The sequence below is a fragment of the Pseudopipra pipra genome, chromosome 20 (assembly GCF_036250125.1).
Source record: "Pseudopipra pipra isolate bDixPip1 chromosome 20, bDixPip1.hap1, whole genome shotgun sequence".
In the NCBI taxonomy this organism is placed as follows: Eukaryota; Metazoa; Chordata; class Aves; order Passeriformes; family Pipridae; genus Pseudopipra; species Pseudopipra pipra.
Window position 1 is genome coordinate 1,772,641 of NC_087568.1, and position 25,694 is coordinate 1,798,334.

The window sequence follows — 25,694 nt, forward strand, 5'->3', positions numbered from 1 at the left end:
AACAGAGCAGGGGGGACTGTCAGCATGTGCTAACTTCCCAGTTTTCCATGAGTTAACAAAAAAAATTCATTTCTTGTGGATTGCAAGTATTGCTTAAAAAAAACCCAACCAAACAACTGGCTGTTACAATATCTGAAGCAGGAATGTTATTTCACAATGTCTGGCCAGGGAACAATATTGCATGTTGATATTTTTCTGTGCAGTGCTTCCAGTATCCAATACACAGCTTATTGGGGGCAAGACTTCTCAAACATGCTTAGGCTTGTAAGATTTTATTCAGAGTTCCAGTTTCAGTGACTTTCCTTTGAGGAAACACTGAGCCTTTGGCAACTCTTAGTGGTTTTAGCTTTTGTCTTTACTGTTAGAAGTTCTCAGCATCTCTCTTTTCAGATCTCTCTCTACTCAGTGCAGCAGTGGCAGCTTATTGAGCTCTGTTTCAGCAAGCACAAGCAGGGGAACAGGAAAGTTACTTTTTCAGTCTAAATGCTACCATTTTTTCATGATACTTGCACAGTGAGCTGGAGAGTTTTCAGAAAATATTATACAGTCCCAGTGCTGTCATTCAGAGAAGCTCCACTGCAGCAAGCAGCTCCTGATTTAAATGCAATTACTTGCTTGCAGCTGTTGCAGAATGGGGTTCTCAGGACATGGAGCTGAAAACTGAAACAGCTTTTTTTTCCACATCCAAAATTTTTTAAAAGCAGTGATAGCTGAGATCCTGGGAAAACACTTGTAAACGCTAAGTCTCTGTTTCCCTTCTCCCATGGGGCACCCCCCACCCTCCCCTCGGGGTGCCCAGTGCAGTGGCTGGTGAGATCTGAGTTGTGACCAGCTCAGTGGCTGCTTCCCTTGCCCAATGGCAAGGGCAGGGGTTGTATTTGCAGAGCAGTGAGGTGAAGTGGTTTGAGGGGAGCCTATGATGGTTATCGAGGGAGGGGGATAGAGTCAGGACCACTGGTAATGGTCTTTGTCTTTCTTGGTAGCTGCTGTATCACAGGACAAACTGGTTAAATCCTGGTTTTGGTGTGCTGCCCAGTTTTGTATGGTTTCACAGCTGAAGGTGTGCCCAGAGGGGCACCTTTCCTGCAGGCTGTGCTGCCACAGTCCCGTTACCTCCTGCCTGGGCTCCTCAGTGCAGTGCCTGCATCCCTGGCAGCTCCTGGGCAGACAGTGCTTCCAGAGGGGGTTTTCCTGGGGGGAAGTGGCTTCTACAGCAGAGCCCATGTCTGTCCTGTTCTCCCTGAAAGCACATTGCCACCGTGAGTGCTGTCTGCCTCCAAAAGCAGTTAACGCTCCCCTCCCGTTTCTGTCCCCAGGTCATCCTCTTTCAGTACTGACTGCCCGGACTCTTCCTCACCTGCCCGTGGCCCTACCAGCACCACTGCCCCTCAGCCGCTGACACGGCGTCCAGCCCACGGCAACCGGCATCAGTCCCAGAGGAGAAGCTCAGATCCAGCACTCCCAGTTCTTCCCATTGACCAGCACCTCACGCCCACTCCGATTTCTCCAGCGACACTCTGTGTATGTGTGTGTTGAGTGCAGAGTTACATTTGACACTTGTTTCTTGTGGACTTGTAGAATGACCGTGAGTCTCTCCAAGGCAGTGCCAGACACAGTCAAAACTAGTGACTCTACTGTGCTTGCAAATCTTGCTCCCAAACCCATGGGAATACGAACAACCCAGAACACGCTGAGTCTCAGGGGGGTCGGTGATCACCTCTGAACATAAAGGAAGGAGGAATTTACGTGGTTTGGCCTGATTCTCTTTTTGCACCAGTGAAGCGGTTCCCGGACATCCCTCCTTATTTCCACTTGCATGTGTGAAATCTGAAATGGGCTTTTTGGCTCAGCAACTCGATACATAGACAGACCTTCCTGAGCCAAACTCGCAGGTAGCCGAGACTCCACTAAGTGGAAAACATGATGCCAGCTGGAAATAGGCAGTTTTTCCTCCTCCTCAAAGTGCTTTAGAATCACATGTCCTTTGATCACTCAAAGGTAAGTAAATCTTAGTGTTTTTCCCCCCCATTTTATAGGAGGGGAAACAGAGATGTCCTAAACGGAGAGGAACTGTGGGGGTTGGTGGCAGAGCCAGGTTTAGCACCCTGAAGTTTTTGATTGCTGACTTGTTCTTAGAACACTGAATATTTCTCTCCTCTCACAGCCATCTGCCAAATCTTCATTTTTTAAAATTTTTTTTTAAAGTTTTTTACTCTTGTTCTTTATTAACAAACTACTTTATTTCCTTGGAGTCATATCGGATCACAAATGGGTGATTTCAGAGTGTACCTACACAAAACTCTCAGACTCTCCATACTCTGGGACTGGGAAATGTTCAATGGAAGGTGACCACAAAGGTGTAGAAATGTTCTGCCCTGCTGGGGACCCAAGTTCAATCAGTGGAAACAGCCAGGTAGAAACTGGAGACCAGTTAAAAAGGTGAAGACCACAGTAAGGCCAGCAGGAACGGTCACTGGCCGAGTGGACAGCGAGGTGGTGGCGTGTTCCTCTATCTGGCAGCGTCGCTGATTCCCTCTGCCCTCCTGTTCTCCCTTGCTGGAGTGCAGCTCCTGGTCCTGCCAGGCCCTGGGATGAAGGTGCAGCCCGGGAGAACTGCTGCTGGTGGGCTCACGGCAACAGCAAAGGAAATGCTCAGCAGTCTGGCCCCGAATCAGGAAAAAGGCTCCAAAATGATCCTTCATTGACGGTAATAACAAAAAGTAAACAAGTGACCTCTGCCAGCCCTTCTCAGTTTGCACCGAGCCAAGAGCAGGTCTGTAACAAAACCTGTCTCCACGCAAGCACACGGGCCTGTCCTGCTGCTAAGTGTCCGTGAGGCTGCGCGTCCAAGAATGTGAAAGCCCACCACAAGCCACAGCCAGCGAGGGGAATGACCCATCCGTGCCCCAGGAGCAGGAGACGGGAACCCATCCCTTACATAACTTGTTTTTAAGTTGAACTGTGCATACACGTGTTTTCCTCTCTGGGAGATCCTGGATCCATCTCCAGCATCGGCCGGAGGGCAGCTGTCCATCCCACTGCTCCGGCCAGCCCCTGTTGCACACATGGCAAGGCTTCTCCTGACCATGTCCCTGAACTCCGTGTGACACCAGCGGCCAAGCACGCGGCTCCGGCTGGCTGGGAATGGCCTGTGGAGATGTGGATGTCTGCTGAGGTGGCCACCAAGGTCTCTGGGTTTGAGAAGTAGCTGAGTACGAGCACACGTTGATATTGGTTGGAGCACATGCATATGTACACACACACTCTGCTCTGTGTGTGTGTGTATTGAGAGAGAGTGATGGTACTACCTCGGACAGTTAGGCCAGTATCTGTCTAGTTGCAGCCAGCAGCTCTATCCCCAAGTTTTGAAAGCAGAGAGGGAATTAAGTCTAGCAAATATTATTGTCACCTCCTGATGTGCGAGCGACCATTCCCAGCGTGTGACATCCCCAGTGACAAGGCACTGCCACATGCCTGCCCTGACTGGAAGCAGCACTGCAGAGGTGTCCCCTCGGGGAGGGGACAGTCACCAGTCACAGCAATTTTTGTCCTTGCCCGTAGCAATGAGTGAAGGACTGGTGTTCCCTTCGTTGGCTCTTGGTGAGTGTTTGTGATCACAGGTTAAGGTGGTTGCTGGGTTCATGTGCAACAGCCTTGAGATGCTGGTGGGGGTCGGGGGGGTCATCGGGGCCAACTTTGTTCTCCATTTGTGCTCACGCATCCTAATGACCATTTAGTTGTGGAATTAGTGCCATTATTTCATTTAAGACTGAAGGAGAGACTTCAGGCTGTAACTTGCCCTGACATCCCACAGTCCTTGAGATTTCCACAACTGTTTCGTGGAGGGAGAAAAGGATTCAATGTGTTTCTCTTCTGTCTCGGTGGTGCAATGAAAGGAAAACTATGAAATATGTATCTGCTAAATACCAACTTGATCAAAAGAAACCCCACTTGTGAAATGTACTGTATAACCCAGGGTTTGTCACCGATCCCACGGCAGGGCCGGAGCGCAAGGCAGGGGTTGAGGGGGTGTAGGTGTTTCTCTCCAGGGACGTGGGCTCACTACAGACTGTGCTCGGGGCACTTCCCCCCATAAGTAGCCAGGAGCAGCTTTGCTAATTCAGAAATCAGGCTCTGTTTATATTAAGCCCAAATTGTTTGCAAAAACTGGAAGCAATTCAGCTTGTGCAGTTTTAGAGCTAATTATGTGTATGGAAAATACTCAACTGTACCAAGAATGTAAGAAATCTTCTAATTTATTCAATACATTGTTTCACAACATATTTCACACTGACTGTTGCCACTGAACCAAACCTTATCTCAGGTCATTTGCATTCATCTCCTGTCTGTGGATTAAAAAAAAAATAAAATTAAAGTCATTCTCATTTTCTTAGTTTATTCAGTAATTGCCAGATGGGTTCTGGTGCAGCAATGCAGACTCCACGCACTAAACTTTTCCAGTTGCTATTTACAAAGCCTTTTGCAGACAGAACCCACTGAGGACAGCCAGTGAAAGGCTCTTCACTCCAGTTTAATAAGGTAACTAATACGGCTCGGCTCTGAAGGTGGAATGGTTTAAGGTTTTATCACCAGTGATTTTTTTTTGGCTCATGCTGGTTAACCCCAATGCCTGAGCTAAAGGTGCTTACACAACTCACTCGTTGGGATGGGAGTGGGAACCAATCCTGCACTACTATCAGTGATTTATCTGTAGGATGCCAACTAAACACCAGTTTTATTTCATCTGCCAATCATTTTGTTGTAGCATGTTGCAATTCTGCATGTCTTGGCTACAATGGTTAAAAAATTTTTTCTCTGAATGAGTGGACAGTCAAGACTAATATTTATTTTAAAAAAGTAAAACTAAATTGTAAGCACTTTTTTGTAAAACCAATGTCTGTTTTGTTACATACTTTTAATGTTGTGCTTTGTAAATGTCTTATTTGTGTAATAAATAAAGTTAATGCAAGTAGAAGTGCTGGCACTTACATCCAGAAAATGATGTAATTCCATTTTATTTTATTTTTAAATACTTTCTGGCTTACTAATCAAGCAGCAACCCACCCAGTTTTCCTCTTTTATTATTTTGTTAAACTCTGGCTTCAGGAGAGTTCAACAAACGTTCGTAGTAAATGGATATAATTTCCTAGTTAGCAAACCAGTCATTAAAGAATACCTCTGGTGTACATTATTACAATGATCAATCAATATCAAAGTACTGAGCAAAAAGAGAGGAAAGGAATTCACCAGGACAGCTAACTAAAATCTGGGAAAATAATGTTGATTAAGATGGATTTGAATGACTTCAACACCGAATCTGAGGCACTCCTTTTAACAAATTGTTTTCAGGCTTAATAATGTTTATACATACTACACTGCACACCTCTCAGGAATATTATTGTGAGTACAGTCGGCTTTTTTTCCATGGCTTTTGCTCAGCATGACTGATTAAATGATTATTTCCATTTTTGTTTGTGCTGACAGAGATGACAGAAAGATTATATTCCTGTCGAGGGAAAGGGTGAGACAAATCCACGAGGACAAATTGCATTTATTGTGACTCAGATTACCTGCTTTGCTGGAATTTTATTGTCTAGCAAGGTCTGGTTTATGGTTTCGGTTTGTGCTCAGCTCTTCCACCCCCAGCTTTCCGGCAGGTCCGAGTGATCCATTCATGCTCATCATCGTCTGAAAGGGAGATAAAGAGAGCGCTAAACATCCCCGTGTCAGAGCTGCTCTCTGCAGCGCTGGGGTCCAGCTCAAACAAGCAATTTTTCCTTTGAAAAGCAAATCCGTTTTTAGCCGTTGTCGTCTCTTAGAACACTTTTTTGTTGTTGTTGTTTGTTTAAAAGATCGCGTGCAGTTGTGTGGAAATTTGTCAAGGCAGGAGGTACTGGATCTGTGGCAAGGACTGATTATTTGTATGTTTGAAAAGCTTAGCTTGGGTGAACTATAAGATTTGCATGTATAGATTTTATATTTTGTGTTTTGGGCAAAATATGCAGGAGAAGCGTTGAAACTATCAGAAGTTAATATAGACCTTTTTTTAAAATACTGTGCCTGTGTGGCTTGTCAGTTTATGAAAAATGAAGGTAAAGAAAAATCTATAGTAAAACCCCAGGTTCTTGTCTTCCAGCTTCTCTTTCCATGCTGTTTTTGAGATGTACGTTGTGGCAGGTATCCATAAACTGATGTAGTGGCTGAGAGACACATTTTAGACCATCTTCTGTGTCCCTTGTTAGTATTCATGTCTGTCGTATTTATTTTGAGAGCATAATGACAGTGTGGAAAGAAAATAAAAGCAAAGACAATGTAGGAAAAAAATAACTGCCCAGCAAAGTTTGAATAGAAATTTTGTGTATGATTACAAAAAAATAGCCTGGTGAATGTTAAGTTGTGGCTTCTTAATTCCAGGGATTTAAACAGTCTTGTCTCCAGAAACTGTTCTGCAGCCATTTCTTTTGTGTTGGTGTAGGGGAAAGGAGATCTATGTAGTAAACCAGGAAAACCAAACTTCAAAGAGCTTTGGAAAAAAATCAAAGTACTACTTAAAACAATATCTGTATTTATTTTTATATAAGTGAAATGTATTCGAGCTGCTTCTTGTGTTTACCACTGTCTTAACAAACCCATACTAGGTGCTTGTGATGTGTGTTTCTAACCTGCCTCAGACTAGATTTTAAGAAAGAATAGATGACTGGGAGGAGGATGGAGCTGTGACCTTGTGCTGTGACCATCCTTTGGCACAGTCAGGCACAGTCCCATTTAATCACACACTGAGCACCCTGCTCGGGTAGGTCAGAAGAGATGGAGAAAAAGCATGTTCCCTGTAAGGAGTCGAATTTTCAGGGAGATCTTTTGATTGTGGAGTTGTACCTTTACATTAAAGTGACAGAGGAGCATTTGAAATGCAAAAGGTAGGAAGGTCCCGGGAATGAACTGACTGAATAATCAGTTGTGTTAATCTAAGAAGTAAAGTATGTGACAGATTCAGTCCGTTGCACAAGTCATCAAGCTTGGGGGTTAATCTTATTGATTGTGGAGGGGTTTGAATCAAGTCAGCTTTGTCTTCCCTTTTTTTCCTTCCCTTTTTTTTTCAGGCTGCCCTCCCCTTTTTCTCACTCCTGGCCGAGTGAGGCGGGCACACGCCTCGCCTCCTTCGCTGCCTGTCGGGTGCTGCTCACAGGCTGCTCCCTTGGCATCCTGGCACAAGCAGGGAAGCACGTGCCAAGCTCCTGTGCCACCCCTGACAAGCACGGATCGAAGGGCCACTGGCTGGAGGGAGGTTTCCCTCGGAGCCTGCTCTCCAGTTTGCTCTGTGCTCACAGTCACAGGGGCCAGACAAAGTGCTGGTGTCCTGCTGACCCTCTCCTGGGTTCCCACTCAGGGTCACCGGCCTGCAAAGCTCGGCTTTGGTGGGGAGTGCCCACCTTTGAGCAGCACCCCAGTGACCATGAGTGGGCTGAGGACACACCGGGGCTGTCATTGTTCCCACAGATCAGCCACAGGGCGCTTTAATGACTGGAAAATGGTCACAATTTGGGTAGAATGGCCAAGTTCAGCTCTCTCTGTGTTTCGCTGATCTCTTTTTTATTCTTTATACCTAGAAATCCCTAGGTCCATAATAAAATGCCCTGTTAATGGTATAAACTAGGGGAAAACAGAGGGGGAAAAATATGCTAAAAAGGGAATTAAAAAGATGAGCACTGAATCTTGCTTAAAGACTACGCAGTCCTGAGAGGCAGATTCCACTGAGGGCTGCAACAGGAGTGCAAATGCGGTCCTTAAGCTTTCTTAAAAACAACACCCAAGCCATAATCAGTGTGCTGGCTTTTGTTCTATGCACTAGGTGTTCCAGACAGTAACGAGTGTCACGTGAGCCCCGGCTGCAAGCAGAGATTGTCCAGCCTGGGTGGCTCTGTGATTTTAGCTGGAAAAAAAAAATAAAAATAGTTTTTCTGAGCTTGTAATAATGGCAGGAAAAATTAAACTTTTTCTGCCCTGGTGAAGGAATAAGCAGAAGTTACCCAAGCTGTTCATCAGCAGTGGTATCTGGGTGTATGTGCCTCACCTGAGCACTAGAAGTAACCAGCCTGACTTTTGCTGGAGCCATCAATAGCTCCCACTCAGCTGAGCACCCAGGGATAAGCACAAAGGCAGGCAGATGTAACTTGGCTTCATCTCACAGGTTTCCAGCCTATCCTTGGTTTGCCCAGGTTGTTTCCTTCTGCATTCTGGGTTTTCCTGGTCTCCGAGCAAAGCATGCAAGGCAAGTAGCTCCAAGGATTTTACCCTCTCCAGGACTATCCCAAAATGTCTCAGTTCATGCAGTGATCTGATCCCATGCAAATTAAACCCGTGTTCATAGCCCTGCTTAACTTGCATATAGTTTATTCAGATGTAAAACTGAAGGAAGAAGTGAATTGAAACTTTGTGTATGAAAATGACTCAATATGAAGTAAATCCCTAGAACTGCCACCCAACCCAGCGTTCTGTACAACTGCTCCTTGGTCTAGGTAAGGGGAAATGAAAGGATTGATCCAGCATAGCAAGAAGAACCACAGCCCCAGAGATGAGAATGGCTCCAGGGCTGGCTATGGGAGAGGAGGCAGGGAAATATTAGAATGTAAAGAGTTAAGCTATGGTAAAACATACTTTTGCTACACTAAAGAAGACTGGTTGATAATTACTGTAGTTTTAGGGCTATTTGAATCAGTGCAGCTGCAACCTCTTCAGTAGTAACCCCTGAAACAAGACAAACTGGGTTTATTGTACTGAACAAGTCTTAAAGCTCCTCCCTGATTGTTAGTAATTGGCAGCAATGGACTTAACAGCCTCTTGACTACCCTTTTTACACTCTACCTGACTGTGCAGCTAACAATTTAAATCACAGATGCCGATCCTTCTTTGTGGCAGCTGCTTGTTAACTACACGTTCCTCTTTTTCTGTCACTGGCTGCTTCCATAACCCTGCAACACCAGGGTTAGATTGGAGAATCACATTTCATCAATATTTAAAATGGAATTAAACCTTGAAGTTTGATTAATGCTACCGGATAGTGAGTTGTAATTACTATTTTGCAAATTGCAATTGTTTGAATATGTTAATATGATTGTCTAAGCACATCTTCACCTTCAGAAGTAATTTTCCTTTTAAAAAAGATTTGAAAAAAAAAACAAACTCTTTAATCAGTGGTAAATTATCACCCTGTGCACAATTAGGTAGTATGGGGTTCTTCATGCGGTGTGTTGAATTTTGGGTCTGCATATTTATCTTTAAAAAGTTTATCCATTTTTTTAGATTTTCCTCAGTAGAATAAACACTGATGGAACAGACTTTGCTGAAACAGGACCATGTTGATGTTTGAAGGTAAAGGAAAAAAGCTTTGTCTGAGCATTTCATTGCAATCTGGTGTATCCCTGTGCAGTTAGTAAACATTAACCAATGTTTTCTTCCAAAGTCAATGAAATATAATTATTATTATCCTGGCATATTATTGAAATCTTGAAACTAAGAGAGACAGAGAGAGATTGTAATGGATGAGCTGTTGGAATATATGTAAGTACTGACTGATTCCCTTGAATTATTTCCTTGTGTCTCATCCACAAATAAGATCAGTTTCTAGCACCCCCTGAATATATTTTGAATATCGTGGGTGAGATCCTCAGCCAGCCCACACTGGGACAGCTTCTCTTTTATTTTTGTGATTAATTCAGGCTGTTTTCATTAAGCAGGCAGAGGCATATGGAGCCAACCCTTGCAGGAACCTGATCTCCAGAAACAGCATCTCCCACAGTAGATGATTCACCAGGGGTGCAAGTCCTCCTGATCTCCTGTTGGACACTGTCTACACAGTCAACAGGTCAGTTTGGAGAGGGTCTCTTTAGGCAAATAAGACCCAGCTAAAGCTGTTGTTTGTAACGTGCTCCTATAAGTAGCCTGTTCCAAAATTTCTTCTTCACCTGGCAAGTTTCTGCCTTGTTTCGGGTGGCTTTAGGGAAAGCTCCAAATGCCAGCCAAGTCCAAACAGGTCTGTCAAAACCCCTGTTAGGTGTGTTCCACAGTGAGCTCAAACTGCAGCTCACCCAGATCAGTGGATTTCTGCTCAGCATCTCTCCAAAATGAAACCACTTGCCTAATTTTCAATGATCAGTCTAAAAGTAGTGGCAGAAGAGACTTCCCCAGCTACCACGCTCCAGATTTATCTCTCAGCTGGGATTAGAAACAGCTGAAAATTCAGGGTGGCCTTGCTTCAGGGTGCTTCCAAGGGATGACTTGCAAACACGCTGTAATTTAGGTGCGTTTAATCTTGCTATATTAAATGCATATTGCAAAGTTTAGAATTATTCGCTTCTAGCTATCGTGTTTCTGTGTTGCTTATGGAAAGCTCAGCTGTGAGAGACTTCTGAGGACTCTGCATGTTTAGGTGTCTGCCATGGTGCAGAGCAGAGACTGTCAGCAAGGACAGTATTGTCATGTAAACTTCTAGATTTGTCCTCTTTAATGTGTTCCCAGGAAACCACCTAGAAGATGTATTGGAATTAGAACATTTAGTGGCTTACATAGGGAAAAAACTACACCTTAAAAACCCTGTCTATGTTAGGTCTTTGTAGCTGTGTGTGATCCTGGTGTCTTAAAGGCTGACCCTACACAGGAGGCCTGATGCACTCCCCAGTGCTCCCCAAAATTCAGATCCCTGGCTCCCTGCCCTGCCCAAGGGCCGTGATGGGCATTGTCCCTTTGTTCTCTTGCTTCTGGTAAAGTCCCTGTGAGCAAGGAGGGAAGTCGTTCCCTGGTCTGTGCCTCCCCCAGGGCAGGGAGTGCATCCCGGGGACCAGCCCTGTGGGAAGAGCAGCTTTCCATGCCCATGGATTGTCAGGCTGTGTTTACAACAGGCCATCCTCGAACAGGAGCTGAGCTTCCCCTCTGTTTGCAGAGGGCCAAGCACACGCAGCCCATTGTAAACAACAATATCACTGAATTCTTTCACATCCCTGACTCCTCCCATCACCCGCGGTGCAGTTTATCGTGTTCTTCCACTGCACAATTCCAATCCCATGTGATAGGATCTCAGCCATGGATTCTGCCTGGCACACCCCTTCCATTTCCACTGCCCCCTCCGGGTCCCTACCACCCCTTTCCTTACTGCACCTGACCCCACCAACAGCAAGGCTGGCAAGAAAATGGAAAATGCGTTTTTCAATTAACCTTTGCTTCCACCCACAAATTCTCATCCTTCCATTTACTTTTAATTACTGTCATTCCAAAATGGCCCCCAAATGAACTTTCCATCTCTTGTAAAACTTGTTTTCACATGGACTGTATAGTGGAATGTAAGTGCCTATAAGACTTGTGTGTAAGCTATTTAGTGGATTCACAATAGGACAGTTAGCACCCAAACAAAGGTGTTATTCTTGGCATGCCACTCTTTGGAACTGAAACTTCCACAGTTTTCAAAAAGATAAGAGCAGGAAACCACAAGGAACAATATATCTGCAAAAGCTCTAGCTACTGAAATTGCCGTAGTAACTTACATCATGATGCATATGTTAATATTATCACTGCTGGCTCCAGTCTTGAATATAAATCACGTTGGTTCATAATCTATTTTGCTGAATGGAGGATGTTTTAGACTAAAACATGTAAGCCAAATTTAATCTAAAAATATTCTTGGTTGCTCGGATGAGAAGTCTCCAAGGATCTCTGTCTGTCACCTGAGCAGACTCTGACATCGAGAAAGGCATAAGAAGTATGAATTTTGCATTCAAAATATGCCTGATCCCAACACATTTCTATAAATAAAGACGTGAAAGGAGCATATGATGGGTAGGAGAATTGGTCCAACATTTCAAAAAAGTGTTTAGGGTAGAGTAAGAAAAAAAAAAGAGAAATCCACAACTTCCTGTAGGAGTTTGGGATCTTCATTTTAAATGGGGTAGACTCAAATGCCTCTGCCATCTTCACTGCTCATTCATTTGCCTTGCCCCTCAGCAGTCCCTGTTTGATGCTTGCTAGGGTTTGGCCTCTCCTCCTTCTAAGATTTGGCTCTTAAACTAATTTATGTAAGAATTGGAGATTATTTAGGTTCAGAGCTCTCACACTGGGACAAAACCTATCTCACTAAAAAAATATAAAGAGGTGGATAAGTGACACTTGGAGATCAGATCAAAGAGTTATAATACAATCCCTGACCTTCTCAAGTTTTCTGTCATGGAAGCAGCGAGTCTGGAGAGCAAGTACCCAAAAACTGGAACTGTGTGAATGTGGCCGAAAAACTATGTCCTGGGACTGAATGCAAGAGGAAAAAGTGCGTGGGAGGTGGAGGAGACAAAATCAGAAGGCGAATTTGTAGGGAATTGTGTAGAGCCTTGTGGGCACAGAGAAGAAGCTGAGTGCCATGGCAGAGAGGGAAGATATTTTTTGCAGTGGTATTTTTCAGGAATAGGAAGCAAAGAGGCCAGAAAGAGGAATTAGCAGCAAAAAGGACAAGCGTTCCAGCTGTTGTAAGAAAAGCAAAGGGCTACTCGCTTTCAGATGCTTTACTTGTGTAAATGGAGAGCAGTATTGGCTCTCTGCTTTACAAAGCCTGCTTTCAGAAATAAGTTTGTCAGTCAAAGTAAAGAGAAAAAGATCAATGGATTGCAATAAACGGCATTTAACATAAAAATGAGTAAAATTTACAATCCAGTTAACTTGTTAAATGTTACAAAATCAGCAAACAATAGACACGATTTGTTTTGTTCAGAGCCCAGAGGTAGAGACCAAATCCTCTAAATTAATTTCTGCAAAAGCTGGGGTTTTTTTCCAAACAGGTCTGGATCCTATTCGTTGTAGAATATACTGATTACCAACTATTTTTAAGAGCTTTACACAAACATTATTTCTTTTGTTGTGTGAAATGCAGAATCAGCCATCTGGCAAATGCCCCAGAGCTAAAATCTTTTACATGACATATAATTCAAAATGATTAAATATACAACAGAAAATAGCTATAGCATTGCACTTAAAATAGCATGAACTTTTACTGCCGATCAAAACTGATTTCTTTAGCTTAACAAGTATCCAAAGAACAATTATTTGAAGAGCTTTTAAGAGTTTCAATATGTAGGAACTAAACCTCATCTAAATTCAGTATCTTAAGTCAAATAAAAAAGAAACAAATGTACAAAAGATTAAATGGCCCTGCGTTATAAGTAGACATTTAAATCTATGGGAAGCTAAATTCATTCGAGCAAAAATACTATATTCTCTCTGAGTGTGTGTTGCTGGGGCTTCCCCCTCCATTGCTCAGGGCATCTGCCTAAAGAACTGGTACATTCTTAGGCAATGGCCCAGCCTGGGCTCAGCCTGTCCCTGCAGCAGCACAAGGGGCAGTTCCAGAGAGGAACAGGGGGTAAAGCCCCGAGGGTGAGCCCCCAGTGCAGTCAAACCTTCTCTCCTGCACCACAGTCGACTTGAAGTTTTAAACTTGCTGTCTTTTTTTCCAGAAATACTCCAGGCCTGAAAAATTGCCAGGTCCTCATCCCACACCCAATTCTCCAGTAGTTTATGAGAAAGAGCACGCAAACATCTGCATGTGTTTGGGGTACAGGAGGGTAGGTACAGAAATATTACCCTGAGCAATTATTGAGCGGTTATGGCTCTTTCTCAACTACATTTTTCAGAGAAGTCAAAGTCTGCGTTTCCCAAAAAGCACTTGGTGCAAGGCAGATCTGAGCTGCAGGACAAAAAAAAAAAGAAATCTAAATGTGGGAGATTTCTCTCAAGGATTTTTCCTGTTGCTTTTCACAAGACTTTCAGGCTTGTAGAAATGCTGATTGCTGACTGGTTGGGGTCTGCAGCAACACCAAACCCCCTCCTCTTACTAAGACACTTGTCCTGCTTTTCTGGGCCTAATCCTGCTCTTAATTCAGTTCCCTGACTGAGCACTGAGTGCAAAAGCAGATTTTGTGTATTTCTACTCTTGATTTTATATGAAGAGATGCAAATATATTTCAGGTAATATTGACTGCACCCAACACATACGAATTAAACCTGAAGATGGAATATGAAAGTAGTAGCACAAATATTCTCATATTAGAAAGAGGAAAAAACATGTTTTATGTTATTTAACCTGTCCTTGGGAGAGCCACAGGAGAAGCAAGGCAATTTTCATCAGAAATATCTTTGCTTTTCATCAAGAGAGGTGACCCAGGCAATCTCCTGAGATCTTTTCCATCTCGGTGTAAAAAAAATCCTATTTTTGATGGTATTTTCTCTTCGAAAGCTCTGGGCTTCTCTGATAATTGAGGGTCCTAAAACCTGACTGTCACAGCTCTTCTTGTACCTCCCTGCTTTGCATTAAAAGCAACATCTTGTAGTTTCTACTTTTCGCTGAAAAATTGGGAAATCGTCCCATCTTTCTATTGACCAATCCTTATAAAGGTGCCAGGAGTCCTATTTCTGGGGGGAAAAAGGCAAAAGGAATACTCCTAGTGAAACAGGAGTCTGGCCCCAGTATCTATTCAAAATAAACAAGGTATCTCCTTACAAATGAGCACTCCCATTCTTATTTATGTGCTCAGTTTTGCTAACTTACTTCGCAGTGCTGGAAAAAAAAGAAAAGCTTGAAGAACACATGGAGAACGAAGAGAAATCTGAGCACCCCCGAGGAAACAGAGGTTTAGGGACGGAGCAATAACTGCAGGGCTGTAATGAGAATTTGGAAGACTTTGCTAGATAAAAACGTACAACAAAACTCTTGCTGTCATTTCGTTCCCTGGGCTGATCATGTTTTCACGATGGGCCTTTGCTCTGCTGCAGCAGTGAGAGCCCTTGGAGGAAATGAGGATCAGACCTCCATGTAGGGGAAAGGCAGGGCCTGCCAAACTTATCGGGGGCTCTGCGGTGCTCGACATCCTCTCATCTCCACAGAGAAGGGCTGGAACCAAACTCAGGAGTTTCAAATGGCGCCTGTTTTCTTCTCCTCCGGAGCGGTACCGGGATGCTGCCAGGCTGCAGGCGAGGCAGTGCCAAGGGTTCCTCGCCTCTTCCACAAACAGCCGAGAAACAATTAGAAATTGCTTCATAATAGGGGTGAAAGGTGAGGCCTGGAGTGTTCTGCAAACCCGCTGCCAGGGCTGAGGGAGATACTGTCATTTTGGTAAACCTGTCAAGCTGTTGTAAGAACTTCCTGAATGCTTCCTACCATCTGCTTTTGATGCTTTCAAGACTTGGCTGGAAGCCTGGAGGTTTTCCTGCTCCTTCCTGCCCAACCTATAATGGAGTAGTTCTGGATCTGTTCCCTGTCATCTCAGCCTCTTCCTCAGTTTCTTCTGCTTACAGCTGGTTGTTTTTTTTTTTTAATTTTTTTTTTTTTCCTCTTTACTTCAGTGGCCTTGTGCCCTGAATCATCTCTCCTGGGGCGGGAAGAGTTCCTCTGATGTTGAACAAGTGCCGGGTGTTTCAATTGTGTTCATGTTCTTGAGAGGAAGGGTCTGGCCTACATGACACATTCCTTCTTCACACTCACATCAACAACTTTAACTTTGTGCACAGGCTCTCGCTGGAAGGGCCACACAAAGCCCATCTCCACGACTGTCAGGCCTCACGCTGTGCTGGGCTGCCGAGCCAATATTGATTGATATAATTTGTAGGGTTTGAGATAAATGTCATAAAGGACAATGAGTTCAAAGAACAGATTAAAAAACAATAAATTGAATTCCAAGGCGTTCCCCCCTGTACTAATCTGTGTAGGTTCCTGTGTTTTTGGAAAGCATGTTGCTTATCTTCCTCATCAGTAGGCCCACTGCATTCCAGTATTTTGGATCAATGCCATTTGTAATAATCTGGATCAGTTTTTATTCAACGTTTATAAAACAGGCCATGTATCATAGGGTATATTTTATAGCAGATGGTATCTCCAATTCATTTAACCCCCCCTCACTTCCCTCCTCCAATATCACAGTGCACACTTACAAAAGCTCTTGAAAGTAGAGCAGGGCAGAATTTTTTTTTTTTCTCAACAAATAGTAAATTTGCTGAAAAATGGAGTTTCCAAGCAACAAAACTGTTAAACTGTGGCATGCTGAAAATGAAATGTTCTGGTTTTGAAAAAACAGGTTTTGCAATTTGGGCATTTTGGGGGGGAAAGCGAGGTGGGTGGTTGCTTTCAGAAATCATTTTCATTTAAAAATCCTCTACATTAAAAAGGTGATAAATACAAAGGTTAAATAGCCAGAACACAAAGTGGTTTTTTTTCAGGTCAGATTATGTTTCTTGAGATATCCCATTGTCAGCTGCTCGAGGATCTTCTGTGTTTTTTTTAATTTGAAAAGTTTCTCTTTTGGCTTGATGAGAATGAATTTTCCCCAAGGCTTTTCAGTTTGGGGACTTACCCACGGGACCCAGTATTTGCCAGACTCTGCTCAGAACATAGCTCTCCAAAGTGAAAGTGTCCTGTTCAGGAAGGTAAGACTAAGACTGATTTTAATAAATTGGACTTGTAGAGATAAGCACATGCTTGAGCACTTTGCTGGTTCACAGCATGGAGCTTTTTAGCTTTCAGGATCAATGGTGTGCCCCTCACAACCACTCCCTTGCTTGAGATCATAACAGAAGAGACTGAAGATTTTTCTGAGATTAACATACCAAATGGTAATACAATACATTTATTTGTATCTGCTTGGGAATACTTCACTGTAATTTTGCAAAATATGATTTATACAACTCTGGGGATGCATAAATCACTGATAAAATAAATAAGTAGAAGATATTTTAGCTCGGTAATAAGAGAACCAAATCATGGAGTTGTTTATGTTTTAGCTTTAGTCCTAGGAGATAGGACAAATAAAATCATCTTACTTTACCTTGTAAAAGAAGTTAATCATACCTGCATTTCTCAGAAATGTGAATTTGTAGTCAACAACAACTCTGGTTTCAGGATTGTAGAATCCATCACCACAGTCGTAACAACCTTCTGGGATTGTTTTGGGAGGATCCAGATTTGTAAGCTGAGGAATGCCTGAAGGAAAAAAAAAAGGGTTGATTTTGGTTTTTTGGGTTGTTTTTTAAATTTGAGCCTTTGATCAAGATAACTAACAAATACATCTCCGTGGCTTTTGCTATAAAAACAATGCCGTTATTTTACAATAATTTTGTAAAACATTTTTACAGTTTTGCAGACGGAGAAAACAAAAATGGAAAAATGCACACCCAAAAAGTGTGTGATAAGAAGCTGCCACTTTGATTCCCTCACTCACAGTCCTGTGATTCAGCCCCACTGAGCTGACATTACAAATACAACCCTAAAATCCAAACTGGGGCCAGGAGAGACTTGCTGGCCTCACAGAACTACATGTCATCACTAAAATATTCTATGTATAGAGTATTGTGTGTATTATGTTACAGATTTTACCCACTTGTTTCCTTATAAATCTTTCCACCTTTTGACTACAGACAAATAACATTATAAAAGCAAAAATATAGACGGGACACAAATGTCTGCCTTGGCATGTACTAAAAAGCTACGAGGGGCAGATGACTGAAACTTTATTTGATATCCTGGATTCTAATTGCTTCTGCTCAACTTTCCTGTTATTAAAAGCACACTGCTTATGCAGTGAGGGTGAAATGTGTCCAAGGGTTAATCAGGGTATCAAAAGCTGTAAATAAAGCCCTGTCCTGTTGGTCATCACTCCAAGAGCTCTGCTGTGGATGCAATGCTGCATCCCGGGCTGTGCTGGTGGAAGGTGGTGTCCACATTCTTCTGGCAGCCTCCTATGAAATTAGCCAGAGCCTTTCTGCTCCATGTTACTCATGTAGCCGAATTAATCTTTCTTAGGCAAAGTTGTTACTTTAATTCCTTCCAGACTCTCAGGATCGCAAAGTGCAATTTAGTACCTGGTGGTTTGAAACCAGAACAGATTTCTGTATAAAATCTTCTGTCGTAGCCATCGCAGTAATGCCAGTTTTTTTCTTCATATTCGAGACCATCTGCAAAAACGAATTTCCCCTGCAAAACATGTTAATAAATATGATGGATGGAGGGAACAGCAGGGCCAGGTTCCTCGGTAGAGCCCCAGCAGGGCCAGCACAGCTCAGCCTGGGTTTGGAGTGCTGGGAACTGTATCTGAGGGATGCCCAGCAGCCTCCTCACACCTCGAGGGAGCCAAAAATCGGCTTGGCTCGAAAATCCACGTATTTCACCTCCAAATCTCCCCCGCAGCGGGGCCGCTCCCGACAGCGGGGGCCCCTCGGGGTGAAGCCCCCCCAGCCCGGGGTACCTGCGTGGGGATCCCGCGGTCCCAGAGCGCCCGGTATCTGATGCCGTTGGGGAAGAACAGCTCTCCCTCGCCGTGGAACATCCCGTCCCACAGCGCTCCCCGGTACTCGGTGCCCGTCGGCAGCTTGTAGAAGCCGTATCCCTCCATCCTGGAACAGACGGGGCGGGTGGGGAGGGGGGCTGTTCCCTTCCGATCCCCCCGATCCCACCTGCCCCCTGCGCCCCCCGTCGTGCCCTCTGTGTCCCCGTGCCCCTGGCCGGCCCTCCTGACCCCCCTCTTGCCCCTTTCTGGTCCCTCCGGTCCTACCTGTCCCCAATATTCCCCGTGCCCCTTCCCGATCCCCCCGACACAACCTACCCCCTCCCCGGTCCCACGCGCCCCCGCCAGGTCCCCCGTGTCCCCATGACCCAGCATCCCCCTGCGCCTCTTCCCGGGGATCCCTGTCCCCACCCGGTCCTCCCGTGCTCCCCGGTCCACCCGATCCTCCCTGGACCCCCCGTGTCCCCCGATTCCCCCTGCCCCCCTCAGCTCCCCCCCGTCCTCCCTGTCCCCCATTTCCCCGATCCCTCCACCCCCTCCAGCTCCCCCCGTGTCCCCCCGTGTCCCCCCGTGTCCCTGTTCCCCGTTCCCACCTGCCCCTCACGACCCCTCCCAGGTACCGATCCCCCACCAGCTCCATGGCGGCCCCGGCGGCGCGTCCCGTCACCACGGCAACGGCCCCGCCGCCAAGGCCCCGCCTCCCTGCGAGGCCCCGCCCTCTCGAGGCCCCGCCCCGCGCGGCGCATGCGCGGTGCGGGCGGGCGCTGAGGGCGCTCAAGGAGAGCCGCCATGCCCGGGGCCGTCCAGGTGCCCTCGCTGGAGGAGCTCGATGTGCAGGAGGTGAGTGCGGTCCCTTCCCCGCCCTGCTCTCCCTTTGCTTCACCCCCCCCTCACGGCCGCTCTGCCCCCACCGCAGGTGGCGGTGAGCTCGGCCGTGCTGAAGGCCGCGGCGCACCACTACGGCTCGCAGTGCGACCGGCCCAACAAGGAGTTCATGCTGTGCCGCTGGGAGGAGAAGGACCCGCGCAGGTGCCTCAAGGAGGGACGGCAGGTCAACCAGTGCGCCCTCGACTTCTTCAGGTGAGCGGGGACGCGCCGGGGCACACGGGCCTGGCGGGGCCGGGGCCGCGGGACCTGCCTGGTCCGGCTGCGGTATTGGAGCCCTTCTGCTCTGAGACAGGCTGGGAGAGCTGGGGGTGTTCACCTGGAGAAGAGAGGGCTCTAGGGTGACCCTAGTGCAGCGTTTCGCTGCCTGAAGGGGCTCCAGGAGAGCTGGAGGGGTACTTGTGACAAGGGGTGCTAGTGACAGGACAAGGGGGAGTGGCTTCCCACTGCCAGAAGGCAGGGTTAGATGGGATATTGGGAAGGAATTCCTCCCTGTGAGGGTGGGGAGGCCCTGGCACGGGTTGCCCAGAGAAGCTGTTGCTGCCCCATCCCTGGAAGTGTCCCAGGCCAGGTTGGACGGGGCTTGGAGCAGCCTGGGCTAGTGGAAGGTGTCCCTGCCCATGGCAGGGGTGGGACTGGATGGTCTCTAAGGTCCCTTCCAACCCAAACCATTCTGTGATTCTAATTAAAAGTGCCAGCACTATCACAGCCTTCAAAGCCTTTATTTTTGCTTCTTAAACTTTAGCTCCAGGGGATAGAGGCCACTTGTTTTGTCTTGCTATTTATACATGACTTTATCCTTTCACGTGAAGCCCTGTGGCTTCTGTTCCAGAGCAGGTGGTCTGGGTTTTTGTTGGGATCCCAGGGCAGTGGTGGGAGGTTGCTGCTGCTGCACCTTGCAGCCGTGTTATGAAAGCCAGGAATCCAACCTGAGCCTTGTGTTGTTTATCCTCCCTGTTCCACAGGTGAACTACTGTGAAATCTTAAGGAGATGGACCAAAAATATAGATCCAGGGCCAGTATTGCTAGTAAAGGACCACATTTAATTAGCTCAAAGCGTGTCCACCTCGAGTCTAACAGCTGGTAATCAGAAACCTCTGTTCTAAGCATGGCTTCTTGAGCTTGAGATATCAAAATAATTTGGAAGCATTAGAGCATTGTATCATGTGAGTGAGTTGTTTGGCAAAACAAGGATCTCCTGTGGAGGAGCTGTGAACATCTGCCCGGCCAGAATACCCTCCACATATCATTAAAGTTATTGCTACCACTAGCTGTAGCTACAGTGATAGGAATTTTACAGGTGTTTGTGTCAAGTTCTGTTAAATGCTTCAAGTACTGACTTCTCTGAAGATTTAAATGTTCCCGAGAACTCAGAACTGCAAGAAACACTTTACCACAAGTTGAGGTTTGAGCGAGTAAGAGAGAAGAGCATTAAAACTGTGACAGGTGCTGAGGGTTTTCTGTGTGTGGCCCCTCACAGGAAGATCAAGGCCCACTGTGCAGAGCCCTTCACCGAGTACTGGACGTGCATCGACTACACCAACCTGCTGGAGCTGCGGCGGTGCAGGAAGCAACAGGCAGCCTTTGACAACTGTGTGCTGGACAAGCTGGGCTGGGTGAGACCTGATCTGGGAGAGCTCTCCAAGGTAACTTCATACCTCTTTGGTCTCATAGTCAGATCCTTCTCTCCCTCCGTATGGACATCTTGTCCAGACCAGGTCTCCAACGTCTCCTGGCCAGATGGTGATTCCTGAACTCAACACTGGAAGTTTGTGGCCTAATGGAGTCCAGACTCTGTCAGCATTTTTCTGGGTTGCTTTCCTAGAAGATTTGTGCTTTTTTTAGACAGTGACACTCTTGCTTTTTGCTTTTCCTGGTGTGGAGACTCTTCCTTCAGGAGTGAAGCTCACACTCATGTGGAGCTGCTCCGTAATTTTGAGTGAAGTGCCCCTCCCCTCACTTTTTTTAAAAGTGCTCAGGAGCTCTAATCAGCTGAACAATGTGTCCTTAGTGTTGTTTGGTACTTCTTGGTAGTTCTTCTTTAAGTTCTGACTCAGTGTGACTTTTCTGGTAAATGCTGTGGGAAGTTGTCTCATTCCTTTGCTTTCCTTTGCAGGTTACGAAGGTGAAGACAGACCGTCCTTTGCCTGAGAATCCCTATCACTCTAGACCCAGACCAGAGCCAAACCCACCCGTTGAAGGGGAGCTGAAGCCTTCTCGCTTTGGCAGCAGGTTCTTTTTCTGGTCCTGGTGAAGTGGGCAGGCTGTGACTCAGGTGCAGAGATGTGTTGCTGCGCGTGTAAATTGTCCGGTGTGCGTTGGGTATAAGTAATGATTAAAGAGCCCCAAACCATCACATGGCTGAGCAGAGTTCTTTAAACTCACCCTCACAGCAACGAGAACAATGCATTTCCCTGTTTGCACAGGGCTCTGCAGTCACACAGCCCCTGGGACCCTCTGAGCACCAGTCACGCCAGCGGGCTGGTGGTGACACAGGTTTGTCCATGACGGGTGCAGATGTAGCCCAGGTCTTTGACTGCTGTCCCCATCAATCACAAACTGGTGTGAGACTTCATTTACCTACTGAGAACATTGCCACTTGCATCAAGGAAACTCTGGGAACAAACAAGTCGTTAATGTCTTCCTTTAGTCCTGCACCTGATAATTGTGCATTTTGCCAAGGGACTCCTGCAGGGATTTGACCTGAAATCAGTCTTGGAGCACGTGTTTAGTCGGATGAGGTCAGTGCTGTTTCTGACGTAGAGATCCCTGTTGTACTTGCCAGCTGCTCGTTCCTCATGCAGCAAGGTCAGTGGCTTCCATACCTTTTATTTTTTACTGGGGCAACCCAGGCTGCTACACTGTAAAAATCACACTCTCTGTTTTCAGCACCTTGAAGGAAAAATTTCCTTCTAAAGGATCTTGTGTCCCACGAAGCAGACACAGATTCCCTGTAAGAAAGTGGCTTGTATTCTGTCTTGACTGAAGGCTCTGACTTGAGGGGTTTGGGGCAGATCCTTCCTGTTGTTCCATTATGATGTTCTTTTTGATAGAGGAGTCAATCAGCTTTTTAAAATACATCTTTTCTGCGATATCTGAAAGTGATATGTTTCGTAGGAATTGGATCTAGTCTCTCATTCACCTCTACCCAATAGCAAAAACATTATTACAAGGTCAGAAAAAATCCAGTGAACTTGTTTTCCCAAAGCCACGTGCAGTTTAACTTGCTCTGGGTCAGGTTGTGTCACCTGAGCCACGGCAAAGAGCGGAACAGTGCCCTGCTCCTTGAGTAGCCTGGTGTTATTGGGATCTGGAGATTTAACATCTCCTTGTTTGAGGTAGGATTAAACTGTAATGGGTCTGTAGCTGCAGCATATGTTTCTGATCCATGGAGCTGGAGGGAAAATTGTATAACATTTATCTAAAAATAGCTCCTGCACTGTGTGGCTCGTGGGTTCTTGCTACTCTCTGCTGGGGTGCGTTGACTGAAACTCAAAGCAGGTGCTCCAAGTGTATACATGTTTGCATTTTAATGTACATATCAGGCTGTCTTAGCAGCTCCTTGTCTAAATCTGCTCGATGGTGTTGCCCCTTTGCAGTTTCTCCTCTCAGGTCACTGCCAGCGTCTCAGAGCAGCCGCGTCTTGCTGAAGAAAGATAACCCCTCTCTGCAGAGACTGAACTCAGGACAAGCTTGGGGTCTAATTACATTCAGCTGAGTGAGTGAAATGAGGTTTGGCAGAGCAGAGGATAAATTGTTCCGGGATGTTAACACGTATCCCATCAGATCTTTGGTTGCTGACCCACTCCAACAGTTAGGCAGCCTCACAGAAAGAGGTTTTAGATATTACTTACCATGTTTCACTAATAATATACTATTGTCAACAAAATGTATGAACCTTGCACTGCTAAACATTTTCTTTTGAATAAACAGGTGTGGGCATTCCAGTAGTCAGCCTCTAATCATAATTAAAGAGTATTTTTTCCCCATTAAATTGCTTCTGAAAAGAAGGGTGTGCATAAATAGGGGGGCAAGCTTTTTAGACAGCCTGTTAGGAACCCCACCCTTAAGTTGGCTAATACTGTAAGCAAAAAAAAAATATAGTAGTGATTTATGCTGCAGCCTCAAAGGTTTTAGATTGTTCATCTGTTTCATGACAGCTGAATCTACAGCCTCCTGGGTCAGAGGTGGGGGATCCAGCACTGATGCACTGACTTAAATGTCAGAATTAACTGTCTGCTGGCCTAAAGCCCCTCTTCAGCTTGAAGCAGGACTGGGCAGGTGAAAGTACAAAAGAGATGAGCAGAGGAGGACAATGAAGTCATGAAGTCAAGTAGAATTCAGCTGCACTGTGAGCACTTCCTTCATTAACCTCGCTGAGATAATGGCTTCTAGTCTTTATCTCTTGGCTAAATCTCTACAAAAGGAAAGTGTTGCCAGAGGTTTTTAGTGGTGCTTTCGATGCAGCCTGTATGGAGCTATTTCTGCTCAAAATCCCCAAACATAGATGCCCCTTTGGAGCAGTAATGTTTTCTTGGAAACTAGAACAAGTGGATGTCAAGATGGAGTAAAGACCATAAAAGTATTTTTGAGGAATGTGTCTTGACAATTTTTTGGCAGATGGAGAGCAGACGCTACAGATTCAACACAAATGTTTCACTGGTGCTGTGAGAAGTGTTACTTGTTTTGCTGAGGGCTCTCAGCTCTGCCAAAGCTTCTAATCACGTGTCAAATTAACAAAACGTGAAGCCAAGGTCGTGGTAGAGTGCCCCCACCACGCTCCTTTTTTTCAGATTATGGGTGGGAGGAGTGAAAACCAAGTGTAATTTCTAATCTCAGTAAGGTGGGAGTGTGTGTTTTCTAGTGCAGCAGTAGCACAACAGCACATTTCTGAGGAGAAAGTGTCCCTCCGAGACATCTGGAAGTTTGACATGCCCTGACCTCAAACAACTCTGCTCGTATCTCAAGGAAAAACCCCTGGAGAAGGTACTGCCAGCAAAGAAAACCTGTGAGTCCCACAGCAGCTCCCACTCTGCTCACAGCCATAGGTCTGAGCAAGTGCAGGGTTTGTTTAGTTCCCCTGCAAGTTCCACAATTCTGTTGCATATCAAATTATGCATGTTATCACCCCTGCTGTAAAATACACTTCTAGGTGTCACTTTGGGTGGGACAAGCCTTTGAAGTATTTATAAACTGAGACTGGTGAGGGCAAAACCCACTCGTGCACTCCTTGTCCCCTGCCTTTGATTGCAGTTTGGTTCTAGAGGTGTTTCCCCACCCCATTCATATGAAAAGAAAAACCTGCATCTTTATACCAAAGATTCATGATTTTAAAGAACCTTTTCCTTCAGAGCAAGGAAACTCCTGTAAAGCTAGAGAAGAAATGTGGAGCTCAGGATGGTACAATCCTTTCAAAGCTTGTTGCGTGCTCTTATACTGGAAGAGTTCAGAAGCCAGGATCCATCTGGGCATTAACAGGAGATTTCAGACTCCCTCTTGTGGCTGCACTGAGCTGATTTTGGGCATCTGTGGGAAGATTTTTGCCATCGTGAAAATCCAAAGGCTACTTCAATATAGAAGCTTGATTAGATCTTTTGTCTTTGCTACAAAATTCACTTGAACATTGTGGCAAATTGATTTTTCCTACATACAAAAACTCTCGAGTATGAAGTGAGAAGAGGAAGAAAAATGGTTTGAAAACGTTCTGATCAGCTCAATCACATTTGATGTGATTTGAGGAAGCTAAGGTGGACTTGAAGTAGATGGAGGTGGTTGGAAAATCCCAGTGTACATTGTATTTGCTTCTCTGAATCCAGAAAAGAGATGGGGCTGGTGCTGCAGAGAACAGTGGTTCTGAGCTGGGGGGGGCAGTGTAGGCAGTGTGGGGCAGGCAAGGATGGGGAGCTGCTTAATTGCAGTATTTACCTGTGCTTACCAAAAGCACATTATTTCTCTTTGTTAGGATCAGACATGACCACACTGAATGGTCTTAATAACATAACCCTGTGCTTCTGTTCGTGGTTTTCTGAGAAACACCTGAGATCACGTTTGTCTGTTGCAGATGCCTGAACAAAAGGATTCCAACCTGCGAGTTCCTGTGCTCTTGGCTGGGCTTGGTGAGTGCAGGTGGTGCAGGGGAGCGTTTGGTTCACGCTGTGCTCTGCAGCACAAAATGCCAAAACAGCTTCTGCAGTTTTGATAGGGTTTAAATTAATTTCTCCCTTCTCACCAGGGTAAATGAGGGCTGGGAAGAATGGCCATGCCTGTTGCTTTGTTAAGCTCAGCTTTGGCTACAATTCTGGCACCAAGAAAGGAAATAAAATACAGGGAAGGGGAGCTCCATAAAAGAGCAATGGGTCTGCTCCTAAGTTGATATGTTAAACCATACAAAAACCCTGACTCTGAGGCATTGCTCTAATATTTGTAAAATCAGCATGGCAGCTCTGTGAAGGGCTATGAGTCACCCTGAGGGTGGTTCAGCTCTTTTTAAGCAGTAGCACAGCCTTC

At 45.6% G+C, this 25,694-nt stretch overlaps 3 protein-coding genes across 9 annotated transcripts in view; 2 read left to right on the forward strand and 1 right to left on the reverse strand.

Moving 5' to 3' along the window:
- Positions 1–4,975, forward strand: part of LHX6 (LIM homeobox 6) — a 17,524-nt gene extending 12,549 nt beyond the window's left edge. For 5 of the 6 annotated variants that reach the window (XM_064676606.1, XM_064676605.1, XM_064676609.1 and 2 more), the window contains one exon: positions 1,317–4,975. In XM_064676606.1, coding sequence (XP_064532676.1) covers positions 1,317–1,337 — 21 coding nt within the window. In that variant the 3' untranslated portion in view covers positions 1,338–4,975. The remainder of the gene's footprint in view (positions 1–1,316) is intronic. The other variant, XR_010435429.1, reaches the window with a different exon arrangement.
- Positions 4,239–18,997, reverse strand: MORN5 (MORN repeat containing 5). Of its 2 annotated transcripts, none has more exons than XM_064676612.1 (6): positions 18,896–18,997; positions 18,264–18,411; positions 17,881–17,992; positions 16,871–17,002; positions 5,571–5,688; positions 4,239–4,346 (listed from the first exon to the last, which is right to left on the reverse strand). In XM_064676612.1, the coding sequence occupies exons 1-5, from the start codon at positions 18,940–18,942 to the stop codon at positions 5,609–5,611; spliced, it is 519 nt and encodes a 172-aa protein (XP_064532682.1). In that variant the 5' UTR covers positions 18,943–18,997; the 3' UTR covers positions 4,239–4,346; positions 5,571–5,608. The 2 variants fall into 2 exon arrangements, with proteins under 2 accessions (XP_064532682.1, XP_064532684.1); XM_064676614.1 differs by having other exon boundaries at positions 18,923–18,957.
- Positions 18,998–19,010: 13 nt separating this feature from the next.
- NDUFA8 (NADH:ubiquinone oxidoreductase subunit A8) lies at positions 19,011–21,543 on the forward strand. Its single transcript, XM_064676611.1, has 4 exons — positions 19,011–19,142; positions 19,219–19,382; positions 20,668–20,833; positions 21,304–21,543. The coding sequence occupies exons 1-4, from the start codon at positions 19,092–19,094 to the stop codon at positions 21,439–21,441; spliced, it is 519 nt and encodes a 172-aa protein (XP_064532681.1). The 5' UTR covers positions 19,011–19,091; the 3' UTR covers positions 21,442–21,543.
- Positions 21,544–25,694: the final 4,151 nt, after the last annotated feature.

What these genes read in the sequence shown, in the direction of transcription:
- MORN5 (XM_064676612.1), bottom strand. Translation starts at nt 18,942, where the DNA reads ATGGAGCTGGTGGGGGATCGGTACCTGGGAGGGGTCGTGAGGGGCAG. An exon ending in GGAGGGGTCGTGAGGGGCAG is followed by an intron (nt 18,412 to 18,895) that starts GTGGGAACGGGG and finishes CGTCTGTTCCAG; the next exon opens with GATGGAGGGATACGGCTTCT. An exon ending in TTCTGGTTTCAAACCACCAG is followed by an intron (nt 17,003 to 17,880) that starts GTACTAAATTGC and finishes TTTTTCCTTCAG; the next exon opens with GCATTCCTCAGCTTACAAAT.
- NDUFA8 (XM_064676611.1), top strand. Translation starts at nt 19,092, where the DNA reads ATGCCCGGGGCCGTCCAGGTGCCCTCGCTGGAGGAGCTCGATGTGCAG. An exon ending in AGGAGCTCGATGTGCAGGAG is followed by an intron (nt 19,143 to 19,218) that starts GTGAGTGCGGTC and finishes CCCCCACCGCAG; the next exon opens with GTGGCGGTGAGCTCGGCCGT. An exon ending in ATCTGGGAGAGCTCTCCAAG is followed by an intron (nt 20,834 to 21,303) that starts GTAACTTCATAC and finishes TTTCCTTTGCAG; the next exon opens with GTTACGAAGGTGAAGACAGA.